At 34.6% G+C, this 25430-nt stretch overlaps 1 protein-coding gene across 1 annotated transcript in view; it reads right to left on the reverse strand.

Annotated features, from left to right (window-relative positions):
- Positions 1 to 22852, reverse strand: part of LOC126966528 (uncharacterized) — a 32400-nt gene extending 9548 nt beyond the window's left edge. Inside the window, exons 1-5 of the mRNA XM_050810659.1 lie at positions 22804 to 22852; positions 21309 to 21432; positions 20458 to 20561; positions 14000 to 14149; positions 8171 to 8251 (exon numbers count right to left, since the gene is read on the reverse strand). Coding sequence (XP_050666616.1) covers positions 8171 to 8251; positions 14000 to 14149; positions 20458 to 20561; positions 21309 to 21369 — 396 coding nt within the window. The 5' untranslated portion in view covers positions 21370 to 21432; positions 22804 to 22852. The remainder of the gene's footprint in view (positions 1 to 8170; positions 8252 to 13999; positions 14150 to 20457; positions 20562 to 21308; positions 21433 to 22803) is intronic.
- Between the last annotated feature and the right edge of the window lie 2578 nt (positions 22853 to 25430).

Below are 25430 nucleotides of genomic sequence, written 5' to 3' on the forward strand. Positions count from 1 at the left end.
CCGGTTGTATCTGGTGTGATACATAAACATCTACCTGTGTTAACATAGTTGTCAGCTGAGGGCCACCTTTTCCTTTGACTCGATTTCCTTTAAATTATTTTGAATTCGTCTCAGTCGTAAAAGGGCGGGAGAAATGTCGTCCTGACATGAATACACGAGCAATAAATATCAAACATGCTTCATTTATCACCCGTTCTCTCCTCGCACGTAGGACGTTTTCGATTTACTTCTTTTATAGGTATAAATTCAAATTTATATATTTGTTTATACTTGAGATACCAGCTATCGCAGGAAGATAAAGAGCTGTTTGCCTGGTTCCGGTATCGAATCACATTCACACCTTCCTCCATATTTTTAGCGCCCTGTACGGAAAACGAGGTAATAATAGCAATCAACTCTTTAAATAACATCTAGGCTGTTGGTCATGATAACATAACGACCCATGTTATTAAAACATGCAAAAGTTGCAGCACTGACATATTTAATCAATTTATCATTTGAACAAGGACAATTCTCCACAACTCTTTAGTCATCTATTATAAAACAACTTCACAAAAAAGGTACTCATACGGAACTTATTAATTATAGACCAATAACTCTTATATCCATTTTATCTAAAGTTTTTGAGAAAATAATGTATAAACAACTAACCGACTTTTTTACGAAATTCAACGTTATTACAGAGGAACAATACGCATTTCAACAAATTATATCTACCACAATGGCCGCATATACATTAGTTACAAATTTGATAACAAAAATAGATCGAAAAATTAGAGTAACAGCAGTATTCTTTGATATGACCCAAGCTTTTGACTGTGTCGACTTTGAAATTCTGATAAACAAATATAATTTATATGGGCTTAGAGGTGTCACTTCAAAATGGCTGGAAAGTTATATTAAAAATTGGCAACAGTGTGTCCAGATTGAAAAGCTTGACGGAAGATCAAATAAAGTACGATATGAATCAAGTTGGAATGAAACTAAACCAGGGGTACCTCAGGGCAGTGTAAGTGGACCATTATTATTTCTACTTTATATCAATGACCTACCAAATATTACAGAAAAAAAGTGTGTGTTATATGCTGATGACATTATAATAATTATCCCTGACATAAACTCAATAAGACCATATGACTTGGTCATAAATTATGAAATCATTACAATCGGCAAATGGTTAGAAAGTAACAATTTAAATATTAATATAATAAAAACAAAAGTTATACAATTTAAAAATTATAATACCATTTATCCGCCCCTTAGAGACATAACATACAATGAAATTAAAATATATGAGGTTGAAAATACCTAATTGGAAAGCTCACGTTGAATCATTATGCAAACGTCTTAATAAGTTTGTTTTTGCAATAAAGAGAATCAAAAAACTATATTGGAAAAAGCGGCTTTAACGGCTTACCACGCTTACGTGGAGTCTATTATTAGCAGGGAGCGTTCATTTCATGCCCGTTTCGTCATAATGACGTATTAATATAAAACATAGGCTGTTTCAAAAAACGTATTGCCAGATAGTCTATTAACGTTTGATTCTAACATAATAGTTTCTGAAACATAAAAAATAAGTATTTAATGGGATGGAAACAAAATACTTTATTGTGTAATATGATATTAAGTACTATCTCTCAGTTTTTCTTCTCCGTAATCAACAAGTTGGAAATATAAAACGCAATATCGGTGCATTTCAAAGCAAAAAATAAATAAAATAAAATTTAAATGGAGGTAACACCATATCTTCACCATCCGTATCGACTTCATCGTCCATTGAAATACGAAATTCGTACTAATTATATGTATACTTTGTATATTTTGTATAAATTTCAGAAACTAATACGTCAGTAATAAATTATAACTAATTAATTTATCTCTAAAAAACACGCATAATTAAATGAAGAGATAGTCATGAAAACCAACAATTCGTTTTTTTCATCCTGTATGTAGCTTGGCGTCATACGCCTGCCATCGGTATGACATGTACGCTGATTATTAGGTATGGTATCATAGTATCGGGTAACTCAACAGTAATAAATAGAGTCTTAATAGCGCAAAAAAATGTTGGAGGGCTGCAGCGAGAAAAGGACCCCTTGAAAGCTGCAGACCCGTATTTAAAAAATATAACCTATTAACAATTGTTGAATTATACATAGGTATTTGAGTGCTGTATGTTCGTTAAAAAAAATTATCAAATTCAGTAAAGATGAAAACACTTCTCTTTTCCCATCCAGGGACCCCACTAAACTACAAGTACCTTGCTGTAGAACTACATTATTTCAGAGAAACTGTTATTGTATGTGCATATAAATCTATAATCACATCCCAAAGATAATAAGAGAGGTATCGTCAAATAGGAATCTCTCATCTAAATTGAAAATATACCTTATTAAAAACTGCTTATATTCATTAGACGAATATTTTCAATTAAAAACTTGACATTTTTTTAATTATTTAATATTAATAAGTAATACTGCTTCTTATCTCTTGTTAAATTGATATTATTGTATGTAGTGATTGAGAAATGTATTTTGTAAAATTTGCACGTCATAAATGTGGCAAACATGTACTTTATAATATTTATGTAACATCAATCTAACATGTTTATGCAAATAAAAACGTTGACTTTGATATGGAAGTCGAACCTCAATGTCGTGTGGTACGCAACCACAGTGTGGTTTTCAAGAAAAGTTCCTACTGTCCACGTACAGCCTAACTGAGGAATAACTCGTTTGTTGATTTCTTATAAAAGGCATTTATTTTCACAAAATTTTCTTTGGAATTCTTTTTGATGTCACTTCTAACACTACCACCGCTTCGGATAAAAGCATTATTTTTTTTGCGCTCTTTATAATAAAATATACAATATGGAACTGTCATTGATATTGCTATAAAATAATCATAATCTAGTCCCAGGCTGTCCGATCACTCAGTTATCCGAATAGTAGGATTTACGACGGAGCCATTTTTTAATAAAACATTTAAATTTATTTATAGATAATGCCTGAACAGTGGCTGGGACTTTATTATAAAAGTGTATACATTTACCCTTAAAGCTAATAATAGCTTTACATAAGATACATAAGTATCTTATGAAGCCGACTAGAATTAGTTACAAGTAATCCCTTATTTCTAGTGTTATAATAATGAAAATCATTATTTGGACCCCATATGTTTTTATATGCACCTTATGCATTTTTAACGGACTTCAAAAAGGGGGAGGTTCTCAATTCAATCGCTATTTATATTCTTTTAATTTCTTCAATTCTATATTCAATCGTATGTACACGGATAACGCTAAGATGTATGATCCGATTTATATGATTCATATTTAATTTGCCATTTGCTCCCATAAAAAATTTACACAGTTTTGCCTTGTAGTTTTCATTTTATGAATATTTTTGTTTACGTGGATGATTTAATTATAGTTTGTGTACGGCTTTTTTAGGAGCTTTCAAAGGAAAACCTAAATAGGTTGATTATATGTTATTATAAAGTATTAATCTGTGTCCAATAAGTGGGTTTTAGGCTACCTGTTATTCAAAGCTAACAAACGTTCTTCAGGATATTTCAGTGTAAAACTCTACTAAAACTAATTAAAAAAATAATTATCAAAATCGGTTCACCCAGTCGAAAGTTCTGAGGTAACAAACATAAAAAAAACATGCGGTCGAATTGAGAACCTCCTCCTATTTTGAAGTCGGTTTAAAAGCAACAAAATCATATAGTTTACCTGATGCTATCTAGAAAAATCCTACTGTAGTTTACAGAACAACCTGTTGCAGACACTAAAAAGCAAAAAAAAACTACGTTTAAAAAGACCGATTTCAAAAACTGAATAGTATTTTATTTTTATTTTATTTATTTTATTTTATTTTATTCGGGAAACAAACAGTACAACTTAATACACTTAAAAAATTAAACTTAAAATATAAATCACTGACCAATAAAAGTTTCCACAATTAAATAGTACATAGAAAAATGCGAGCAAATTAATTACAATTTAAAAGTACCTATTTGTAATGAAAATAATAAATATTAATTAAATATATTGAATTGAAAATAACAAAATATTTATAGAAAATTATATATGATTTTAGTAATAATATTAATATTAATAGCATACATTTTAAAGTTAATAAAGAGATGCAATATTTATTATATATAATACTAATGAGAATTAATTAAAACTAAGACATTTTCTTAATTTGTTCAATCAATTTCTGTATCGACCCTGAAAAGTAATCAATTGAATAGCAATAGTATAAAATAACTCAATAAAGATTTAATTTAATACACCTCGTATGCAAACCTGATAACTTTAATATTAATAAAATACGACGTAATGATTGTTAGGTTTAAAGTCGGTGTTGAAGTTATTATAATTAGTTATGGCGTGGAAGAAACAGACAAAACCTGACATTTATAATAGAAGTAAAAATTTATATAAATTAGTAAGTAATAAATTATTCTGTGATAGAAAAAAAGAGCCTTAGTGATTTAAGCTGTAGAATATTTCTAGTAAAGTTTGGCTTTGAAAGTTTAAAGTAATAGACGCTTAAAACTCTATAATAACGCTAACTCACCGAAGAATGTAAATTGAATTCAGAAAATCTAAATTCAAGGGTGACCTATAAAAGTTGTAGACTTATTAAGCCCAGGAAAGATTGAGGTTAGATTTAACGAACGCCGTTTATTTGCTCTAAGAACGCGCGCGCTCCATTTCATAAGGTTACTCGATATAAATGGATCACTTAATTTCCTTCAGGGAAAGTACTTTATGAACAAAAGTGATCTCATATAATGTACCTAGGAGAGAAGAATATTTACTTAAAAAAGGTTCATGACGCAGATAGATGATTATGAGAGTACACATGGGTGGAGATTGTAATTGGCTTACTTATAAGCTGCTAGGTTTTCTACACTATTTACAATATAGTGGGAATGGTTAACGATGGTATTATTTAGTAATTAACCTTTCTCTGTCTCAAAACACTTAAATACTCGATCTCTGCTATATTGTGTGTGCCAATATTTTTAATCATCGGAATGGTCTTAGTTATTAGGATCACGTACCACAGACTACGCAGGGCGATCTGTGCATAATTTTGCATTGGCGTATGGTCTGTCCCAATTGGTTGAGTCGCCAACGCGGCTCCCGGATGTGGATAGCCACATGCCGTCCTTATTGGATCTTCTGCTGACTACACATCCCGATGGTTACCAGGTCTTTGTCGACGCCCCTCTCGGAACGTCCGACCATTGCCTGGTCAGGAGTGTAGTGCCTATCCGACGCCAACGTCGCAGACCACCAGCGACCCGCCGCGTTTGGCACTACAAGTCAGCAGATTGGGATAGGATGCGTTCCTTTTTTGCATCCTACCCTTGGGGCAGGGTTTGTTTCCCTTCGGATGATCCTAGTGCCTGCGCCGTTGCAGTAGCCGATGTGATACTACAGGGTATGGATATTTTTATACCAAACTCTGTAGTACCCATCGGTGGCAGATCACAGCCCTGGTTCGATGCGTCAGTTAAAGCAGCATCTGACTGCAAAAAACAGGCGTATCGAACTTGGGTTGCGGCGCTGGGCACAAAGGATCCGAACTGCACAGTTCTTAAGAGGAAATACAACCCTGCCTCCAGATTTTTTAAGCGGCAAATCACCCGTGCAAAGTCAAAATACGTCGTCAAAATCGGCGAGCAGCTTTCCAGTTACCCGACCGGAACACGCAAGTTCTGTCGTTGTCGAAAGCTGCTCTTGGTAGTTTCAGCCAGCCGTCCATGCCGCCGTTGCACATGAGGAATGACACCCTGGCCCATACGGCAAAAGAGAAAGCCAATGTCTTGTGCACTCTTTTCGCCTCCAACTCGACTCTTGACGACAACGGAAAAACACCGCCGACCATCCCGCGGTGTCAGAGCTCTATGCCTGAAGTACAGTTCAGACAGAAAAAAGTCGAGCGGGCCGGATGACATTTCTCCAATCGTGCTTAGAACGTGTGCCCCTGAGTTGACTCCGGTGCTAACGCGTTTATTCCGGCACTCTTATTCTAAAGGCGTAGTCCCTGACTCATGGAAGTCTGCCCTTGTCCATCCGATCCAAAAAAAAGGAGACAGTTCGGATCCGGCAAACTACAGGCCTATTGCTATTACCTCCCTGCTCTCCAAAATCATGGAGAGCATAATTAGCCGTCAGCTCTTGGTATACCTAGAGGGTCACCAGTTGATCAACGACCGACAATACGGGTTTCGCTATGGTCGGTCGGCAGGTGATCTTCTGGTATACCTTAGATGGGCTGCGGCTATTGAAAGCAAGGGGGAAGGCCTGGCAGTTAGCCTGGATATAGCGAAGGCCTTTGATCGTGTATGGCACAAGGCGCTCCTCTCCAAACTTCCATCATTTGGGCTTCCAGAGAGCTTGTGCAAGTGGACCTCCAGCTTCCTCACTGGGCGTAGCATACAGGTCGTTGTCGACGGATATTGCTCGAACCCGAAGCCCGTGAATGCTGGAGTGCCGCAAGGCTGTGTGCTGTCTCCCACGCTGATTCTTCTGCATATCAATGATATGTTGGACACCTCCAACATTCATTGCTATGCAGACGACAGCACTGGTGATGCCATATACACGGGCCATGCAGGTCTCTCTCGGGAAATCGTAGACCAGTGCCGGGAGAAACTTGTGTCTTCTATCGAGTCCTCTCTTGAGAAGGTCGCGGAATGGGGAAAATTGAACCTTGTCCAATTTAACCCCTTGTCGAACCATTTGTCGTACCACCGCTCTTCGATAACACTTCCTTTAAAGCCTCGCCTAGTATCGGAATACTGGGTCTCGAAATCTCGAGCGATTGCCATTTCCGTGGTCATCTGGAAGGCAAAGCCAAATTGGCTTCAAAGAAACTGGGCGTCATCAATATATAGGCCCATATTCTAGCATCTAGCCCGTATTGCTGTCATCTCTGGTCTGGCACACCCCAGTATCAGCTCGATCACTTCGATTCACGCGTGCAACGCAGAGCAGCTCGAATTGTTGGGGACCCAGTGCTCTGTGAACGGCTGGATCACTTGGCGTTGCGTAGAGACGTCGCTTCATTGTGTGTCTTCTACCGCATTTATCACGGGGAGTGTTCCGAAGAGCTGTTCAACCTGATTCCTGCCGCCGAATTCCACCTTCGCACGACACACCACAAATTAGGATATCATCCCCACCATCTGGATGTGTGGCGGTCGTCCATAGTGCGGTTTTCAAGGACGATTCTTCCACGTACTACAAAGCTGTGGAATGAGCTTCCTTGTGCGGTGTTTCCGGGACGATACGACATAGGTACCTTCAAAAAAAGCGCGTACATTTTCCTTAAAGGCCGGCAACGCTCTTGTGATTCCTCTGGTGTTGCAAGAGAATGTGGGCGACGGTGATCACTTAACACAAGGTGACCCGTACGCTCGTTTGTCCTCCTATTCCATAAAAAAAAGGTTAAATGTCATAAAAGGCATTTATTTTCTCAAAATCATTCCTTTACAATTCTTTTTGATGTCATTTCTAATATACTAGATACTACTAACGCTTCGGAAACAAATGGCGCTCTGAGAGAGAAGAAGCGGCGCAAGAAACTCTCCCAGCATTTTTTTTGCGCTCTTTTTAATATTATTTCACTATAAGCGCTAAACCAGTACACGATGTCAGAGAGAATATCGTCCACTTCATCATATATAACCTGGTTTCTTTTCACTTTTAATATCAGTGAAGTTTCATCTGCAAACAATACTACCTTATGATTTTTTTCTATAAGATTAGGAAGATCATTTATAAGGAAGAGGAACGGTCCAAGAATAAACCCTGGTGGTACATTATCCTTAATGTAATAACATCTACGATATACATAATTATAATTTTGTACAAATTATTCAGGTAAGTTTTTCTCCGACTAATTGTGTTCCCTTACTCGCCTCGGGACGACTTAACCCGAACGAGTGTTACATAGACGAGCGTGACAGCTCAGTTTCATTCAATACTTACAAAAGAAAGTGCTCAGCGTGCCTAAGGAAGTTTTCACTTTAAATATATATTATTTGATGGCACCGTGGACATTTAACGGTATTATAATGTTGTAGGTATGTAAGAAGGAAAGGAAAGTAAGAAATTCAAAAAAATTTAAAGCAACATTACATTTAGATCAATGCTATCGCTGCAAACATCGACTCCTTCAAATGTCATGACGCAGCCGACACTGCATCTGATGTCCCAGACCTAAAATAAAAAAAATATACACTTAATATTTATTGAAAAAAAATGACTTTAAACTTGCCGCCGTAGGAGCAATAGATTCGCTTTTGATCTATTTATTTTTTAACCTCGGACATTCGAGCGAAGTACTCGCGGCCCGAGTCAGTAGAACATCTTCCCTACTAGCGTTGATTCGCACAGGTACAGCGCGAGACGCGGGTTGGGGTGTCGATATTACAACTACGATAAAATTATCGATCGATCTTTGTGGCTTCGCTGACATCAAATCTATAACATACACGTAAACTTGTGTTTAATACCTTTCTTAATAATTAACACAAAAGAAAACAATGACATTTAAAAAACTTATCTATTTTAAAATAAATTATAATTAATTAATAAGCAGTTGAAACCAATGAACATGGAAGACTAAGACTATATCGTTAGTGGGCAAGACTTACAAACTGTACCGGCCGGCAGGCGGATCAGTTCGGTTCAGGCGATTGAGTATGATTGAAGCCCTGTCAGACGAGATTTTTAGAACAAACTTAACAGGGATTTTTAATTTGAAAATGCCTTCATGTGTTGTGGTGTTGGAATCATACGGATCATCATCAAAAGGGTAGTGGAATCACTTTTCACATGTACTAATTACTGTAAAATACAATAAGACAAATTTTATAAGAAGGATGGCATTATGCATGCTTGTGGTGTGCAAACTAATGTTTTATTATAAACCTAAAATATTTTATTAAGTTACACCCAGACTAAATTTTTGTGTTACCTTTTTGTGGGATGGTATTCTGCTGTATTTGAAAAACAAAGTTTTCGGTAACAGTTACTTTTTTTTCAACTCTCTCTACTCTTCCAATATAAAAAAAATGTGTACATCCTAGTGCCTTACTTATTTCACGCTATTTAGATTTCTAGAAGACAGGAGTCATAAATATTATAGATGCTGTTCAATTAGAGACATGGAAATAATTATTAATCATACCTAACAAGACATCTCAAATGTGATCACCTCAATTTAAAAATTCAGCTTTCTATTTTTAAAAGCGCTGTACCACCATTTTGTACTAAATCCCTCTATGTGAGAAACGACTTCTAAGAAAAGATACCTCAAACTATACTCCCTAAGGGAATGCCTAGTATCAAAGTTTTTATGTGCAGACAAACTTTGAATTAGAAGAGGACTTGGAATCATAACTACACTATAATGTATTAGATATTGACTGACGAGCAACTCGTACGGTTGGCTCAACAAACTTGAAGTTTAGCACGTACTTACTGCCAAACTCGCAGAGTTCTGCATAGTTAGAACCGCAAGGGACACAGAGCAGGGATAAGTTTATGAAAAAGTAAACAAGGCAAGTTGCGGGACACACTGTATATTAATAAACAAATAATATATAAAATATTAATATTTTAATCTTGTGTGCAAACTTTGTATCAAGCAAAGTGATATAATGAAATTCAAAATTATAAGATTTATTACTATTCTTTGTTGTTTTCTTGAAGGTAGATTGGTTATCTTTACAAATAATACAAGATTAATTTCAAACAATTTGAAGATGCTATTTACTTCAGTTGAATATAATATTTATCATAAATAATTCAAGATTCAATCAACCGTTGTGTATAAACTTTGATATTATCTAAGAATTGTTGTTTACATTTTCAGTGTTATACCTTAACAATTTTAAAATCGGTATGTTTGAATTGTAAAACATCATCTAAGAAAAGTTGAAATGCTTTGTTCAGAGTAGTTCTACTAGCTAATGAGGTATCGACGTACAAATGAATAATTAATAGCTACAACATTGAACCATGAGCACTTTTCACGGTCCCCGGATTCGATCTTCGCCTGAGACGTACCAAAACCACATTGTTTTCGATTTTCTGATTCATTCGTACGCTTATTCGAAGCTATTATGATATTATTTATAAGAATCACAAGACCATTGCCCGGTCTTGTGATTCTTCTGATCTCATACTAAATCACTATGAACAATCTTTTGACCTCCTATTCCATGAAAAAACAAGATACAAAGTGCCCTAAGCTAGCTGATGCTTGGAAAATGTTTTGGATTTCTGTAATTACGAATCATTTCTTAAGTGCCTTATTGTATATTCTTAAGAAGGCATTACTGAGAATTGGTTACGTTATATTAATTTTTAAAGGTATGTTATGTTTTTTAAATTTTCTATTGCTTTGATCTATATTTATCTATACCAATACGTATTCTTGTTATGTATTATTGTAATTCAGTTGATAGACACATGAACAAAATTAATAAAATACTTAAATATATTTCGAATTCAAATTCAAATTCAAAACCACTATATTCATGTAGGTCACAGAAATGACACTTATGAATGTCAAAAAAAAAAAATATATAAATATATTGTTTCTTATTGAATTTACCGCTACTTCATAAAGAGTTGAGCTAATTAGAAGAAGTAGCAAGAAACTCATTGCCACAAATCATTTCAATTACAATATATGCAAAGTGACGCAACAAAAATACTCAAATGTCAAAAACTTAAAGGCTTATATGAGTAAGTCAAAAAAAGAAAAAACAAGTAAATTAATACTTATAAACACAAGAGTTATTGAGTATAGTACATGCTTCAATCCACACATACCGTAAATAAATAGAGGCATTATGTGAGCATTTCATAAAATAAAATAAAATATATAATAACTTTAACTTTAAAGGAAATAATAATAATAAAAAAACACATCAAACAGACCTCCCGGTAACAAGATCATCCAGCCCCGAGAAGAAACGAGAAGCACCCGTTCACGAGCATGACGCATGGACCAGCCATCGCCTCCCTCGACCATATTTTAGGGAAGGGAACGACGCGCCCCACGTCACCGCCACAACTCTGCTTGTGCATTTAAGCGAGCATGACGATACCTGTCACGAGAAATCTACCGAATAACAAAACAATTCAAGTTCATCTACATATTATGCAATACTTACTAAATGCCTCTACTTACAATTTTGTTTCAAATTACATAATTAATTACATTACATCATTTATATCAATTCATCATAATAATTTAAATCTCAAATCCATGACACCTGACCCATACGCCATATACACGCACACCACATATACTTATAATAAGCAAATCTCAATTAAATTCAATTTAAATTTGTGTCTTTTTAGTAACTTAAGCTGTCTGGGTTAGGTAGCCGTATTTTAATCATAAAATATTATTGTGAGTGGTGCTTGGTATATTAATTGTTGGTCATTGATAAATTAAGTTTTATTTTTGTATCGATCACTGCGGCAAAAACTGCACAAAATATAATACCAACTCTTTTTGGAGTTCTAATTTGTGATTCAAACACATTATATTGATAACTGCTCTAATAAATTATATCAAAAGCTTTTAATATGAAACGCTTTTCATCAACAACTTTGATATTTTTTTTTACGTCCCTTGTTATTTTCTGGCAACCGTAACTATTTATATTGCAAAGGACACAAAACGTCGGGAATGAGTTTCAACCAATGGTCAACAGCAGACATTTTTAAGCTAACCTCCGAGATACCGGTATCAAACGAAAGGGATAGAGAACTTACTTTTATTAAATGTTTCAAAAGGATTTAGAGAATGAAAAGGGGAGTTTATAAATACGTTTCACACTACAAGCATTGCATTTTTTTTACAAAATTTAATCAAAGATTGTCTTTGCATAATTGTCTTTTTGAATGTCAACAACAAAATTTATGTATATCTATAAAAATAAAAAAAAGTTAACGTGGTTTTTTTGAAATGTGAACAACTTTTTACTAAATGATATAAATAACTTTATCACCTTAAACTTTTATTAATATTAGAAAACAGATAAAAATTCTCTGACTGTCTGTTTATAGTCTATTTAAAACGGCTTGATTGATTTTAACGAGACATCTACCGGCAGATAGCTCATGTCTTAAAAAAAGAGTAGCTTAAGCATCAGTAAATTGTCAATCAAATTGTATCAATATCGATGCCAGAATAATGACAAGGTATACTTAATAAATGGCATAAAAGGCTTTTATTTTCTTAAATTGCATTCCCTTAGAATTATTTTTGATGTCACTTCAAACACTAACAACGCTTCTTCTTTTTTAAGAAAATATATATACATATTTACTGTTATTTTTATAGCGATAAAATAATCATAATCGAGTTCTAGGTTTGCCATCACATAGAAATTCAGTTGGGGAGTAGTTGAATTTACGACAGTAATTTTTTAATAAAACATTTAAATTTATTTAGCAAGTAAGTAAGTATATCTTTATTTGGAACAAACACTACAAATACACGTGAACATTTACAAAATATAATAACAAATAATATGAAAAAACTTATCTAAAAAATTACTATAATATGCCTAATCTAATTAAAACTAACATACATTAAAAACTAAAGTAAGGCTTATTCTATATCAACATAATAAGGTGGTGTTTGCAGTGTTTTGTCCCAAAAAGGTTTGCTACTCAGCATATTAGTTGGGTATCTAACCCAACACTGATTTTCAATAGCTACCTTCAATAAGGCGGCCGTCGCGATTACAGCCACAAGTGCTTCCATTATTAAATACAATAATTATGTAATAAATCTGGAGGGCAAAGCCAAATTGGCTTCAAAGAAACTGGGCGTCATTAATAGAGCACGGCAATACTTCAAGCCGGCCCACATTCTAGCGCTGTACAAAGCGCAGATCCGGCCACACATGGAGTATTGCTGTCATCTCTAGTCTGGCGCACCCCAGTATCAGCTCGATCCATTTGACCGCGTGCAACGTAGAGCAGCTCGAATTGTGGGGGACCCAGTGCTCTGTGAACGGCGGGATCACTTGGCGTTGCGTAGAGAAGTCGCTTCTTTGTGTGTCTTCTACCGCATTTATCACGGGGAGCGTTCCGAAGAGCTGTTTTACCGGATACCTGCCGCCGAATTCCACCTTCGTACGACACGCCACAAGTTAGGATATTATCCTCACCATATGGATGTGTGGCGGTCCTCCACAGTGCGGTTTTCAAGGAGCTTTCTTCCACGTACTACAAAGCTGTGGAATTAACTTCCTTGCGCGGTGTTTCCGGGACGATATGACATGGGTACCTTCAAAAAATGCGCGTAAACCTTCCTTAAAGGCCAGCAACGCTCCTGTGATTCCTCTGGTGTTGCAAGAGATTGTGGGCGGTGATCACTTAACAACAGGTGACCCGTACTCTCGTTTGTCCTCCGATTCCATAAAAAAAAAAAAAAAAAAATGATATTACTCAAAACATAAGGTAAAAAATAATATTATAGTAGACGGCTAGGTCGTAGCAATTATTAATTAAATATATATTGATTATATAATATATAAAATTCTCGTGTCCCGGTCTTTCTTACCATATTCCTCCGAACGCCTGCACCAATTCGTATAAAATTTTGTGTGCATATCGGTTTTTTTATAATATTTTTTTTTATATGCCAAAATAAAGTTTGCGGGGTCAGTTAATAGATATATACATATACAAATAAATAAATAATTAACAGTATTTAATATTAAATATTTTATTTTATATAAAGTATTTATACATACATATACACATTAAATATATTCATTGAAACTATGAAAGAGATTTATATATTATATATATATATTTATAGTAAAATGCCTGAACAGTGACTGGGAATTTATTATAAAAGTGTATAAATTTACCCTTAAAGCTATTATGTATCTTATGGTTAAAGATCTAATATTAACAGATACATACTCGCACGGTCTTATCCCAAGCAGCGGAAGCAAATACAGTTGGTCGGTCATCGTGACACCTCACGGCACACACTTGGCCAAAATGTAATCGCTGCAACTTCTTTGGTATAAGCTGAAGTCGCAACTTCTGCACTTTGTATGTTGTTTCTGCCTAAATAAAGATGAAGGTTACTCAAATGAAAATCATAAAAAAACATCAATAGAGCTATCTGACACATTTAAAATAATATAAAGTTACATGAGGTTATAGCGTTAAATTTTGATGAGCAAAACAGAAGCAAATATTGCATTTACAAAATTGTCACCCTAAGCAGCGCTCGTTCAAGAGCGTGACTCATCACTCCTCTCGCTCACATCTTAGGTCATGGAACGACTCGCCCCACGACTATGCCACGAGCAATGCCCTTAAAGTCGGCACGACCAAACCAAACAAATAATAAAAAAGTATTTATATAATGCTCACTAAGTTTGTACATAAAGTTGACTTTATTGCTTGAATTTAAAAAGTTAAAGAACCGCAAGGAAATTCATAATCACTTTTATCATTTAATAATCCGTTATATGTTTCAATTTTTGTTTGTTAATTATCTGAGACTAAGCCTTGAGGATACTGAAGAGCTTAGCTTTGATATGAATAAAACTTAAACCATTATTGTTAATATATGTGTATTATAAACTAATATTATAAATTAGATTGTATGTGTGCTGCCACGCCTTGACATCTGAATCAATGATTTGATTCAGATGTGAAATTCGGCATCAGATTGCGAAAATCTGAAGTGCTCAAATTTTTTATAAACAGTCGCTTTTATTGGGCAAAACAAAATATATAGTGTGATAAGGGAGGCGCTACTAAGCCCTAGAACGATCCGATGGTAGATGATATTACTGCTTAGTTCGCAGAACGAGTTATCAAGAAATAAAAACATTGTGTTGTAGGAAAGGGGGGGGGGAGGGAAGGTCCAGAGACTGACGTAACATTTACATCCGCAACAGCAAGCGTCAAGAGATGCGTTGCCGGCCTTTAAGTTGGGAACATGCTCTAATCTTGAAGGTCCTTAAGTCGTATCGGTTTGCGAAAACTACAACCGGTAATGTATTCCACAAAATAGTTGTGTGACGCACGACAATTTATTGCAAATCTCGCAGTTATAGAATGACCAGACGTCAACATGATGTGGGTGGAGTTTTGAATTGTGACATCATGTCCGGTGGTTCTGAATTCAAGTTCTCTGACAACTCCCCGTGATAAATGCGTTAGATGATGCAGAGAGAACTCACAATATATATCTATTCATAAAACAAAAACATTCTCAAAACAATATATCTATAATTGTTTATATAGTACCTACTCTGGTTTTTGCTAAAACCGGTCGAGGAAGGTCGTGGTCGAAGGAGGAGGTCGTGAAGTTAATTCTAGCCACCTTTACCTGAATGAGTGTTACAGTTCCACTCTCATTCAGTACACAAGTTTTCAATACACTAACACTTGTACATGCAGGCCTATCGTTGTCAGTTGACGAGAAGGCGTTCCTTGACCAGCGACCTACTTTCCTATGGGTTAAGGACTTTCAAATATCTCGAAAGCCAATCTCGTATTGCCAATAAAATTACATTAGGGTGACGGTTTATGACCGCTGATGCTTCAACGTAGCACCATGTGGCTATCACAGAAACAGAAGCCTTGAATGTAGTACATACAAGGGGTATGTGAAGTTAATTAAATACGATTGAAAACGAATGAATGAATGAACGCAATATGTACAAGCGTTGACTCACTATAGAGTTGCTTCGAACCTCGCCCAAGAAGGAAACGTATTAAAATGGCATAATTTTTTTTTCAAATTCAAATATTTTAATTCGAAATAAGATTTAAAATCACTTATTGAACGTCGGAAACTACCACCAATTTGAAAATGTATGCCTCAGATCTGAGAAGAACCGGCGCAAGAAACTCCGCGAGCTTCCTTATATAAATTCTTTATATAAAATTCATAAGAATACATTATACAAAATATAATTTACTATTCATATTTCGCTTCATTTCCAATCTGTGATATCTCTAAGAAAATCGTTTATGTTATAGTAAACTTTACCACACAAACGCTATTTGATGACAATTCATTTAAATTTCGAAACATTATTGTTTCTAAATGTCAATTAAAAATCTAAAAATGATAATAACAAGGTATTTTTATATATAACATAGGGTTCAATATCAGGTTATTATTCTAAGGTTCTATATTACCAAGTTTTCAAGTATTGCATCAAAATATGTTACCTATTAATAGGTACTATATCCAAATACAATATCTACTAAGGCAGGCGAGGATTTATTGTTATTGGCTCGCAAACATTACGGTTTTCTATTTATTGCCTCTCAATATGCATCAAATAGACGCTTTTTATGACTCTAACACAACCAAAAGCTTCTAATTAAAAGAAACAGAAGGTGGTAATAAAAGTTTTTAGTTTTATTGAAATTTTATGAGTCTAGTAATTTATTGAATGAACTGACTGTCAACTGACACCCAAGACCATTAATGTTATATACTGAAATTATATCTTTAAGAATTAATGACGCGAGATCGATGAAGCCCATTTTAAGGGTTTAATTAAAAAGTACTATTAGTAGTTTCTTTCAGCAACAAGAAACTACTAATAGTAGTATCACAAATTTAAAAACTAAAAAAAACTAGAGCTTTTTTTTTTATGGAATAGGAGGACAAACGAGCATACGAGTCATCTGGTGTGAAGTGATCACCGCCGCCCACATTCTCTTGCAACACCAGAGGAATCACAAGAGCGTTGCCGGCCTTTAAGGAAGGTGTACGCGCTTTTTTTGAAGGTACCCATGTCGTATCGTCCCGGAAACACCGCACAAGAAAGCTCATTCCACAGCTTTGTAGTACGTGGAAGAAAGCTCCTTGAAAACCGCACTGTGGAGGACCGCCACGCATCCAGATGGTGGGGATGATAACCTAACTTGTAGCGTGTCGTGCGAAGGTGGAGCTTCCAGCAACGTCACTAAAATTAAAATTATTAATATTCTATAACTCTCAATTATTTTGAAGTTAATTTTCAAACAACTTATTGTCACGATTTTTGGTGGGCGTTCCGTGACCATACCCTCTATACCCAACTCGTGAACGGGTGCTGCTCGTGGTACCAGGTCCACCTGTTATAGTTAATAAATCATTGTATTTGTTCGATGCAATTACTAATTTTGACAGTCATCGCGACCATTGTGTTCACGAAGCATCCCTACACAAACAATGACTTCAAGCTATAAAAGTTGATTCATCTAATATAGGTACAATAATTTATATTTATACAGTTAATTCTTTATTACTAACTTATTATGAAATAATTTATTTTTATTTAAACATGACTCATATATCAAACTAACTTGTTATGTATAATACAGCCATTGTTAAATACTCTTCATTCATTGAATAGAAGAACATACAAACTCAACGGCCACGCTGAGTTTGTATGTTCTTCTCACGAGCTCAACTTTTTACGAACATAATATGATAAATTCAGTAATTTCAAAGAAAAATTTATAGGGACGATTCAAGAGCGCTTAGTTTACGCCTATTTGAATAAAGTTTATTTGACTTTGACTTTGACATATCCAAATTATAGGAGATTAGTCTTTCAATCTGCCTCAAAACTTTTCAGAGCTCTTACAGTATCTGATTCAACGAAACATTTTATCATACAACTCCGTTTTAAATTTAAAACTTCACCGCCGTTACCAACGTAATTAATTTCACGAATACTTATGGTTTCAGTAAAAAACAGAATATAACCACTAACGCCCATAGCGATCTGGAATGCTTTACTTCCACACAGCTAGCTACGAATTTAAAACTTGCTTTTACATTTATTAAGACTCTCCGACGCTCGCGAATTGTTTGCATAAACTCGTTTAAATCCTAGCAATTGTCGGAACAATAGGAACTAGAAACATCAGAGGTTTGTACTTAGCTCAGCTCCTAGTTTCGCATAATTTTGAGGCGATATAGCTTTTAATAAATTGAATAACTTTGGATAAAAATAGTTTTGGAAAGGTTTTACTTCTATTGCTTGTGCCGGAGACGTGGGGCGGGTTTTAAGTATGATTTATATCCTTCTCTTCCCATAAGTATATTTTTTAATAATATATTTAGTCTGGCTATAAATACTTTTAAAATTAAAAATAAACAATATATTACATTCGAATTTGGAATCTGTCATTTATATAATTGTGATTGTTCATTGAGTTTTCTCATTTTGGCGCTAATACATTATATAATATTTTGCGATATTAAAATGGAGTGGGGTGATAAAGAGAATCGAATCGCTGTGATTGCATTACACAAAGTAGGTATGGAGCCATGCAATTTTCAAAACTCTCCATACGCTTGGTATTTGTAAAATGTTTGTGTACCAGGCCATTTATAGGTAAAATGAGACCTCCTCTGTTTGTGACAGAAAAAGATCTGGCCATCCACGTAGTGTTCATAAATATCATAATTCGAAAAAGGTGGTCAAAGCAGTAAGGGAAATAATTCGATGAAATCCTGTCTGAAAGCAAAAGATTTTATCTCGGGAGATGAAGATAGCGTCTAGAACTATGTCGCGTATTTTAAAAGTTGACTTAGTACTTGCAGCCTATAACTCAATGGTCAATTTCTTAACTGATAATTTAAAAAAAATATGGTGGTAGAATCGTAACAACTACTGAAGCGGCACGGCAAAGGAAGGTTACAGAGATTTTATGTTTACGTATAAGAATTTTTTTATAATTGAGCAACATCTTAACAAACAAAATGACCGTATTTATGCTCCAAGCTCTAAGGAAGCTTCCCAATTAGTCAACAGAATGCAACGTGGGCATTTTCCGACTTCAGTGATGGTTTGGTGGGGTATTAGCTATGAAGGAGAGACTGAGCCATACTTTTATGAAAAAGGTATCAAAACATCGGCACAAGTGTATCAAGATACTATTTTTGAGAAGGTAGTAAATCCCTTAACAACACCATGTTCAATAACCAAGAATAGTCCATCCAGCAAGATTCCGCGAAAGGTCATAAAGCTCGATCTACGCAGTCTTGGTTGGAAACGAACGTTTCAGACTTCATCAGAGCTGAAGACTGGCCTTTGTCTAGTCCCGATCTTAATCCGTTGCATTATGATTTATAGTCAGTTTTAGAGTGTACGGCTTGCTCTAAACGCCATGATAATTTGGAGTCCCTATACCAATCCGTACGATTGGCAGTTAAGAATTTTCTCACGGAAAGAGTGCGTGCTCCTATTGATAACTGACCTCAACGTTTTAAGGACTATTAAGTCCTTCTATTAACTTTTATTTTAGTTTGTTACGTTAAAAATTGTTCTTTTTCTTTTGTTTAAGTGTTAATGTACTTAGATTATAATGGAGCTGACATGTACATACATATAAAAGCTCCTTAATAAATAAAGAAAAAAAAGGACTGTATTGCAGCCAATGGAGACCACTTCGAATAAGCTTTTTATATTTTAAATTGATTAATATTTGTATATTAAACTAACCCACTGTAAAAGTAACAAATGTTATGTTATGATTGTTTACTTTATTATTATTTTTATTATTATATTACTTTATTATTTACTTTACATAGATTCTAATTAAAATAATTATAAGAACAATGTAGCTACGAACTCAAAAGAGTGGCAATGAATTGCTTGGCATCGTCTCTTTGAAGCTCATAATTTTTTAGGAATCCTGCATAGTAAGTGATACATCACATATACTATGTGGTTTTACCATCCAGTGATTTCTATGCACGTCTTTTCGGACGACATAAATAATTTATATCAATCAAATCTCTACGCTCTTTCAAAAGCAGATTTAATTTAAATAATGTTGCATTATATGTCTTCACACAATTCTGCAAACCACCACAAAAAAATCCAAAACCTTTTGTTGCCATCGCACAGTTGTACAAGATAACTGAAGCCTTGATAATTTGATTTCCTAGTGAAAAAACAAACAAAACATTAAGATTTTTCGAGATAAATTCACAGCAGTCTGCTGTATATAGTGATACTTTTACGAGATTAAATCATGAAGAGATATTGTTAATAAATATTATAAAAAGAAGGGGGCTAATTTTGCTACATTTAGCACCCCTGAATAATCTAGGCGAAGATATGTACTTATCCATTTAATCTGGTAGTGAGTGTAAAAGTAGGAAGAAAACAACCTTAGCACATCCTCAATGTTTAAAAAGATATTTAAGCGTGGTTTATCATGCACTGTGCCTTCAGTATTAAATATTAAGAGATATATGTAATGAGTTAATCAAATTCAATAATATTTTTTCAAATCTGACTAACACTATTGCGAAGAATTTTTATACAGTCCACAAATACGTGTCCAGAACACAACGATTTCTTTAAATACTCAGACAGTACTAAAACTTAACGTACCTCTTGTGTCTCCATGTCGTAGACTTTTATTGAGGTGTCAGCGTAACCAACAACGAGTTTGGCTTGGTCTGCAGTTGTGCCTAACGACAGAGCCGGTGTTCTTTCTGTTTTCATGAAAATTCGATTATTGTACTTCATATTGCTCGTGTTTTGTATGTGAATAGGTGAAATACGAAGGTCCTCTTCATCCGGGAACTTGCATATTATTCCTTCTCCTCCTCTAATTTGTGCTCAGTGATTCCTAGTATACTATCTGGTATTTAATTATACAATTAAATACCAAGACGTATGATGGAGCCCTTAACTCTAGATTACTTATTAAATGGCACGTGAAGTTAAACTTTCTTCTTGAATTAAATGAATTAAATATTTTCTTACATACAGTATATTCATATATTATATTGCCCGAAGCGAGTCTCTTGTATATTATTAATGATTCTAATAGCTCTCTTTTGGAGCACAAAATTACTATGAACTTTCGCAGCGTTTTCCCACAATAACTTACCGTATGACATATTGCTATGAAGGACGCAAAATAAACCAAACGAGCTGTATACACATCAGTCAACTGTCTGATCTTTTCAACGGTAAAAGCTGCCAAACTCAGACTGTATGCTAAATTACTGCATGATATGTGGACCCCACTGTAATTTACTATCTATAGTTATGTCAATAAAAACAGCCGAATCTCCTCATTACTACTAATCTTTTTTTTTTACTATTTAACAATAGGTTTTTATTTGTTAACTAACCAATTTAATACTTTTACATTATCATTAAGCATTTTGCTATCTACCGTATACTACCAAGATATATCATATTATGATAAGTAGGTACGTATCAATACTTACGAGTGATAAATGGAACAGCAAATGTTAAGATGCCAGGATTCCCAAAAAATTGTGTCGTCATGCTTTCCAGAGCTGGATCAGCTCGAATACAATACTCTGGAGGATCGTCAACTGACACAACAATCTGTTTTAGGCAAAATATTATTTATTATCGGTAATTGTCAACCAACTTAAAAAATAGAGAAGAGTAATAATTCGTCTGTTTTTTAATAAACTATGCGTGTGGTGTCGCATTTAAATAGCACCACACCATCTCCACCCGTCGGTGTCGTAAGAGGGGAATAAGGGATACATAGAAGAAGCAAGCGTGGTGCTTATGGCAAAACCCCCCAAAATGATCGACAGATGATCTGGTCTAGATCGCCGGAATACGTTAGATGAGGGTAGAGAAGGACCGATCGTCGTGGAGATATTTGGGGGAGGACTTTGTCCAGCACTGGTGTTTTTAATAAACTAGTAGGGTTTTAAATTCTTTTGGTAGGATAGGTATAGATAAAGGGTAGTAAAACTCTCCTAGAGTGAAGAAAAATGGAGTTGATTTTAATATCGTTGGTGGTGCAATAAACATACTAATTAACTTTAAACACGGTTTTGCTTTTCGAATTTAAGACATGTTGGTTTATTCGACGCTTTATAAGGTCAAAGTCAGAGTCAAATAAACTTTATACAAATAGGCTTAAAGCGCTTTTTTGTTTGGAAAATGAAGAACATACATTATTTAATTGTACTTCAAATTATTACAATATCATTTCTGTATATTAGAACATTATACGTAGGTACCTAAATAAGAGTACCTAAGTCAGAGCATAATATCAATTCTGCTTATTGGGTGGATTAATGAGATAGAGACTTGGTCATTTAGTATTTCTAGGTAAGTAGATATTTGCTTAGATAATTATTATCATGCTAGCCTAGTCGTAGGTAGGCTGTATAGTAATCATCATTAGATAGGTACCTTCAATACAAATGTATACAAAGAATTATAAAATTGAAATTAAAATATCTAAGGTATAGCTTCGCGTTCAATTAAAATAATTGTCGATCTTACCATTTAAATGTGATAGACTAACTGCTTGCCCTATATTGTACTATGAACTATATTATATGATAGAATATATTATATGATAGAATATATTTTGCGTAATAATTTATGCTTTATCTACTACCATATAACCTACACCAAAATTAAAATTGTAACCAAAACTTATGAACGATGCGGTACTCGAACTCGTGACCTCTCAGGTTACGTCCGAACGCTCTTCCACTGAGGCGAACGTTCGAGTGACGTATTGTTCGTAAATCTTGGCATGTCTTGTTCAAATCTCAGGTTGTGGCTACATCTACAGGATCTACTTTACAGTTGATAACCTGCTCAACCCCATTAATTGCATATTACGAAAATTGACTTGAGATGTCGCTCTTTCAAATCCAAACAATTTGTTATTTTTAAAGTGACAAACCTCACTTCTTGGATTATTTAAATTAAATTTGTAACCAAAACGTATAAATGATGTGGGACTCGAATCCGCGACCTCTCGGGTTTCGTCGAGACTTCGCTAACGTATACCTATGTGGAACAGGTAGCACAAAATATAAATTAGAAACTGTAAATGTTAAATGTTATCTTATGAATTGGAAAAATAAATTAACTACTAGCACCCATACACCACAAAAGGAATGACAATACAACTAGTCTTTCGCATGCACGGTACACTTATGAAGGTACCAGTGTCATAATATATTCTAGAGGCCACCATTAGATTTTATTTCTTGTTTAAAAGTTAAATTATACCCTGTTACTTAAATTAACCGTACTTATAAAATACTAACGTTAGGTATATCAATTTTGTAAACAGCGCCATCTGCACAAGCGGCGTAGCAAACGCGTTCTTCTAACCGGCTGTATTGCAAAGCGTACACAGGCTTCGGAGGAAACTGTATGTGTCGTAAGGTTGATAGAACAACCCCTGTACTGCCGTGCCGCATCTGGGATACAAAATGTAAGCTCAACAACTTAAGATACTACCAGTATAGAAGAGGGAAAATTATAAGTTTGGATACTGAATGTCTAATTAAAAAAATATTTCATTTATTCTTTGTAAAATATTAAAATTTAGAATTGACTTTGAAAACTATACATATAATATCCCATTTGTACCCCGCTCAATATAGTTTTGATTGTTGTTTTTTTTTTATCGGATAGAAAGTTTCGAAGATTAGGTGGGCGCATGTGGTGGGTACTAACTTTTTTTATCCAAACTTACAAATATAGTAAATGACGATACCTTAGATAATTTATACATCTAGATAGAGCGTCTTGCTGTATGGCAAGGCAAAAGAGGCAAGGTTTATTACTTTAGTGTGCATAACAAGCTACGTCTTATACTCGCGATACTTCACTTTGTTTTAATGTGCGTGCGTTGCTGCAATAGAGGTTAACAGTTTGCGGCTATTTTTTTCGACGTGTTCAAAGGTGTCGCAGTCTATCTAGATGTATAAATGATCTAAATAAATACGATGTTGTAAATAAAGATGAATATTGACATTGAAAATCCAGTTGATGATATTTTATTAAATTCATTTTTTTATGAGAAAGAGTGAGGAGACGAGCATGGAGAAGGCCAAGCTAGCCTAAGTTTAAACTTTTGAGTAATTTTGGTGCATCACTTACATACACTGTATAAAATAGACTGTAAAATATTGAATCTGTAAATAGTATATATTAAAAAGAGTGGCAATGAGTTTGTTGCCACTTCTTTTCATTAAAACTCAATTTTTTCGAAAGGTTGATAAAATCTCTGACATGCATAATAATTAGTGTGATTTGAACCTGATTGAGAATAAATGATTTTTCTTTTTTTCTTTAAAGTCGTCCACCTGATGCCCATTACAGCACAGTGACCTTCAGGATTCTTAATTGAACCTAAATTCTAAGCAGCATCGTAATTGCGCTTATTGCTATGAGACGTAAGCTGTATTTATTCATATATTATTGAAACCGAAACACAAAAATTTTTGCACGTTACTGCTTCACAACAATGAAGCGTTTGACTGACGTAAAGTTCGTAAATCTTGATATGTCTTTGTTCAACTCCCTGTTTGTGGCTTCATCTACAGGGTCTACTTTACAGTTGATAATCTGCTAACCCCAATAATTGCACATTAGGAAATTGCCTTAAGATTCGCTCTTTCAAATCTAAACAATTTGTTATATTTTGAAGTGATAACCCTCACTTCTGGGTATAATTACACAAATCAAATTTAAAAACAAAGACAATTTTATGTCTAAGATATTCAAATTGTTCATGTAAAACAGCGCACTACATAAGAAATTTCAATTAGACCAATAGATCTTTTCTACCTGTATCATTCCTGTGGCATGGCCAACAATAATGTGATCCCCATTTAAGGAATAGGTCATTGCAGTTACTGCTCCCATTTCCGTACCGTACCAGCGGTTGTAGAGTACCTTATTCGGTGTACGATATAAAAACTTGTCATAATTCTCTTTCACCCATTTATGATTTGGTGGGGGCGTAATTCGCTTATAAAACATCGGATACCATATATAAGGCTGAGAGGCATTGTCGTAATGTGATAAAATTGTTTGGACGTAACTAGCGAAAATAACTTCTTCGTCGTTCATATTTCGTCACGACCGTCTAGATTTTATTTTTTACTAGCGGTCGTCCCTGGCTTCGTATGGGCATAATTTAGAAAAAGCACAGAGATGGAAAATGTGAGGTTTTTGGCGCTGATACGAAAAGAATAATATTTTGTTTGGAAGTGACTAGAATTAGAATCAGACAGACATACATATTATCTACATTGACCGCCCAAAAATTTTGTACATTTGGATAGGGTAGTAGGGGAGAGTATGAAAACGAAATTTTTAGTTTAAGTTTTAAAGATTATAATAGTTAAAGATAATAATAAGGCAACTGTGAGTCAACAGTAGATTGAGAAATCGCGGAGATTTTATGGGATTTTTGTAGAACTACATTTCTTTAAAACATCTTCTTTATGTTATCTTTAGCCTGTGTAAATCTGATATATTTTTTAGAGTTTGTTGCAGAATAAACTTTTCATACTAATAGGTATTTATAAGTAAAGTAAAGTGCT

This window comes from Leptidea sinapis, chromosome 10 (assembly GCF_905404315.1).
Source record: "Leptidea sinapis chromosome 10, ilLepSina1.1, whole genome shotgun sequence".
NCBI classification, from domain to species: domain Eukaryota; kingdom Metazoa; phylum Arthropoda; class Insecta; order Lepidoptera; family Pieridae; genus Leptidea; species Leptidea sinapis.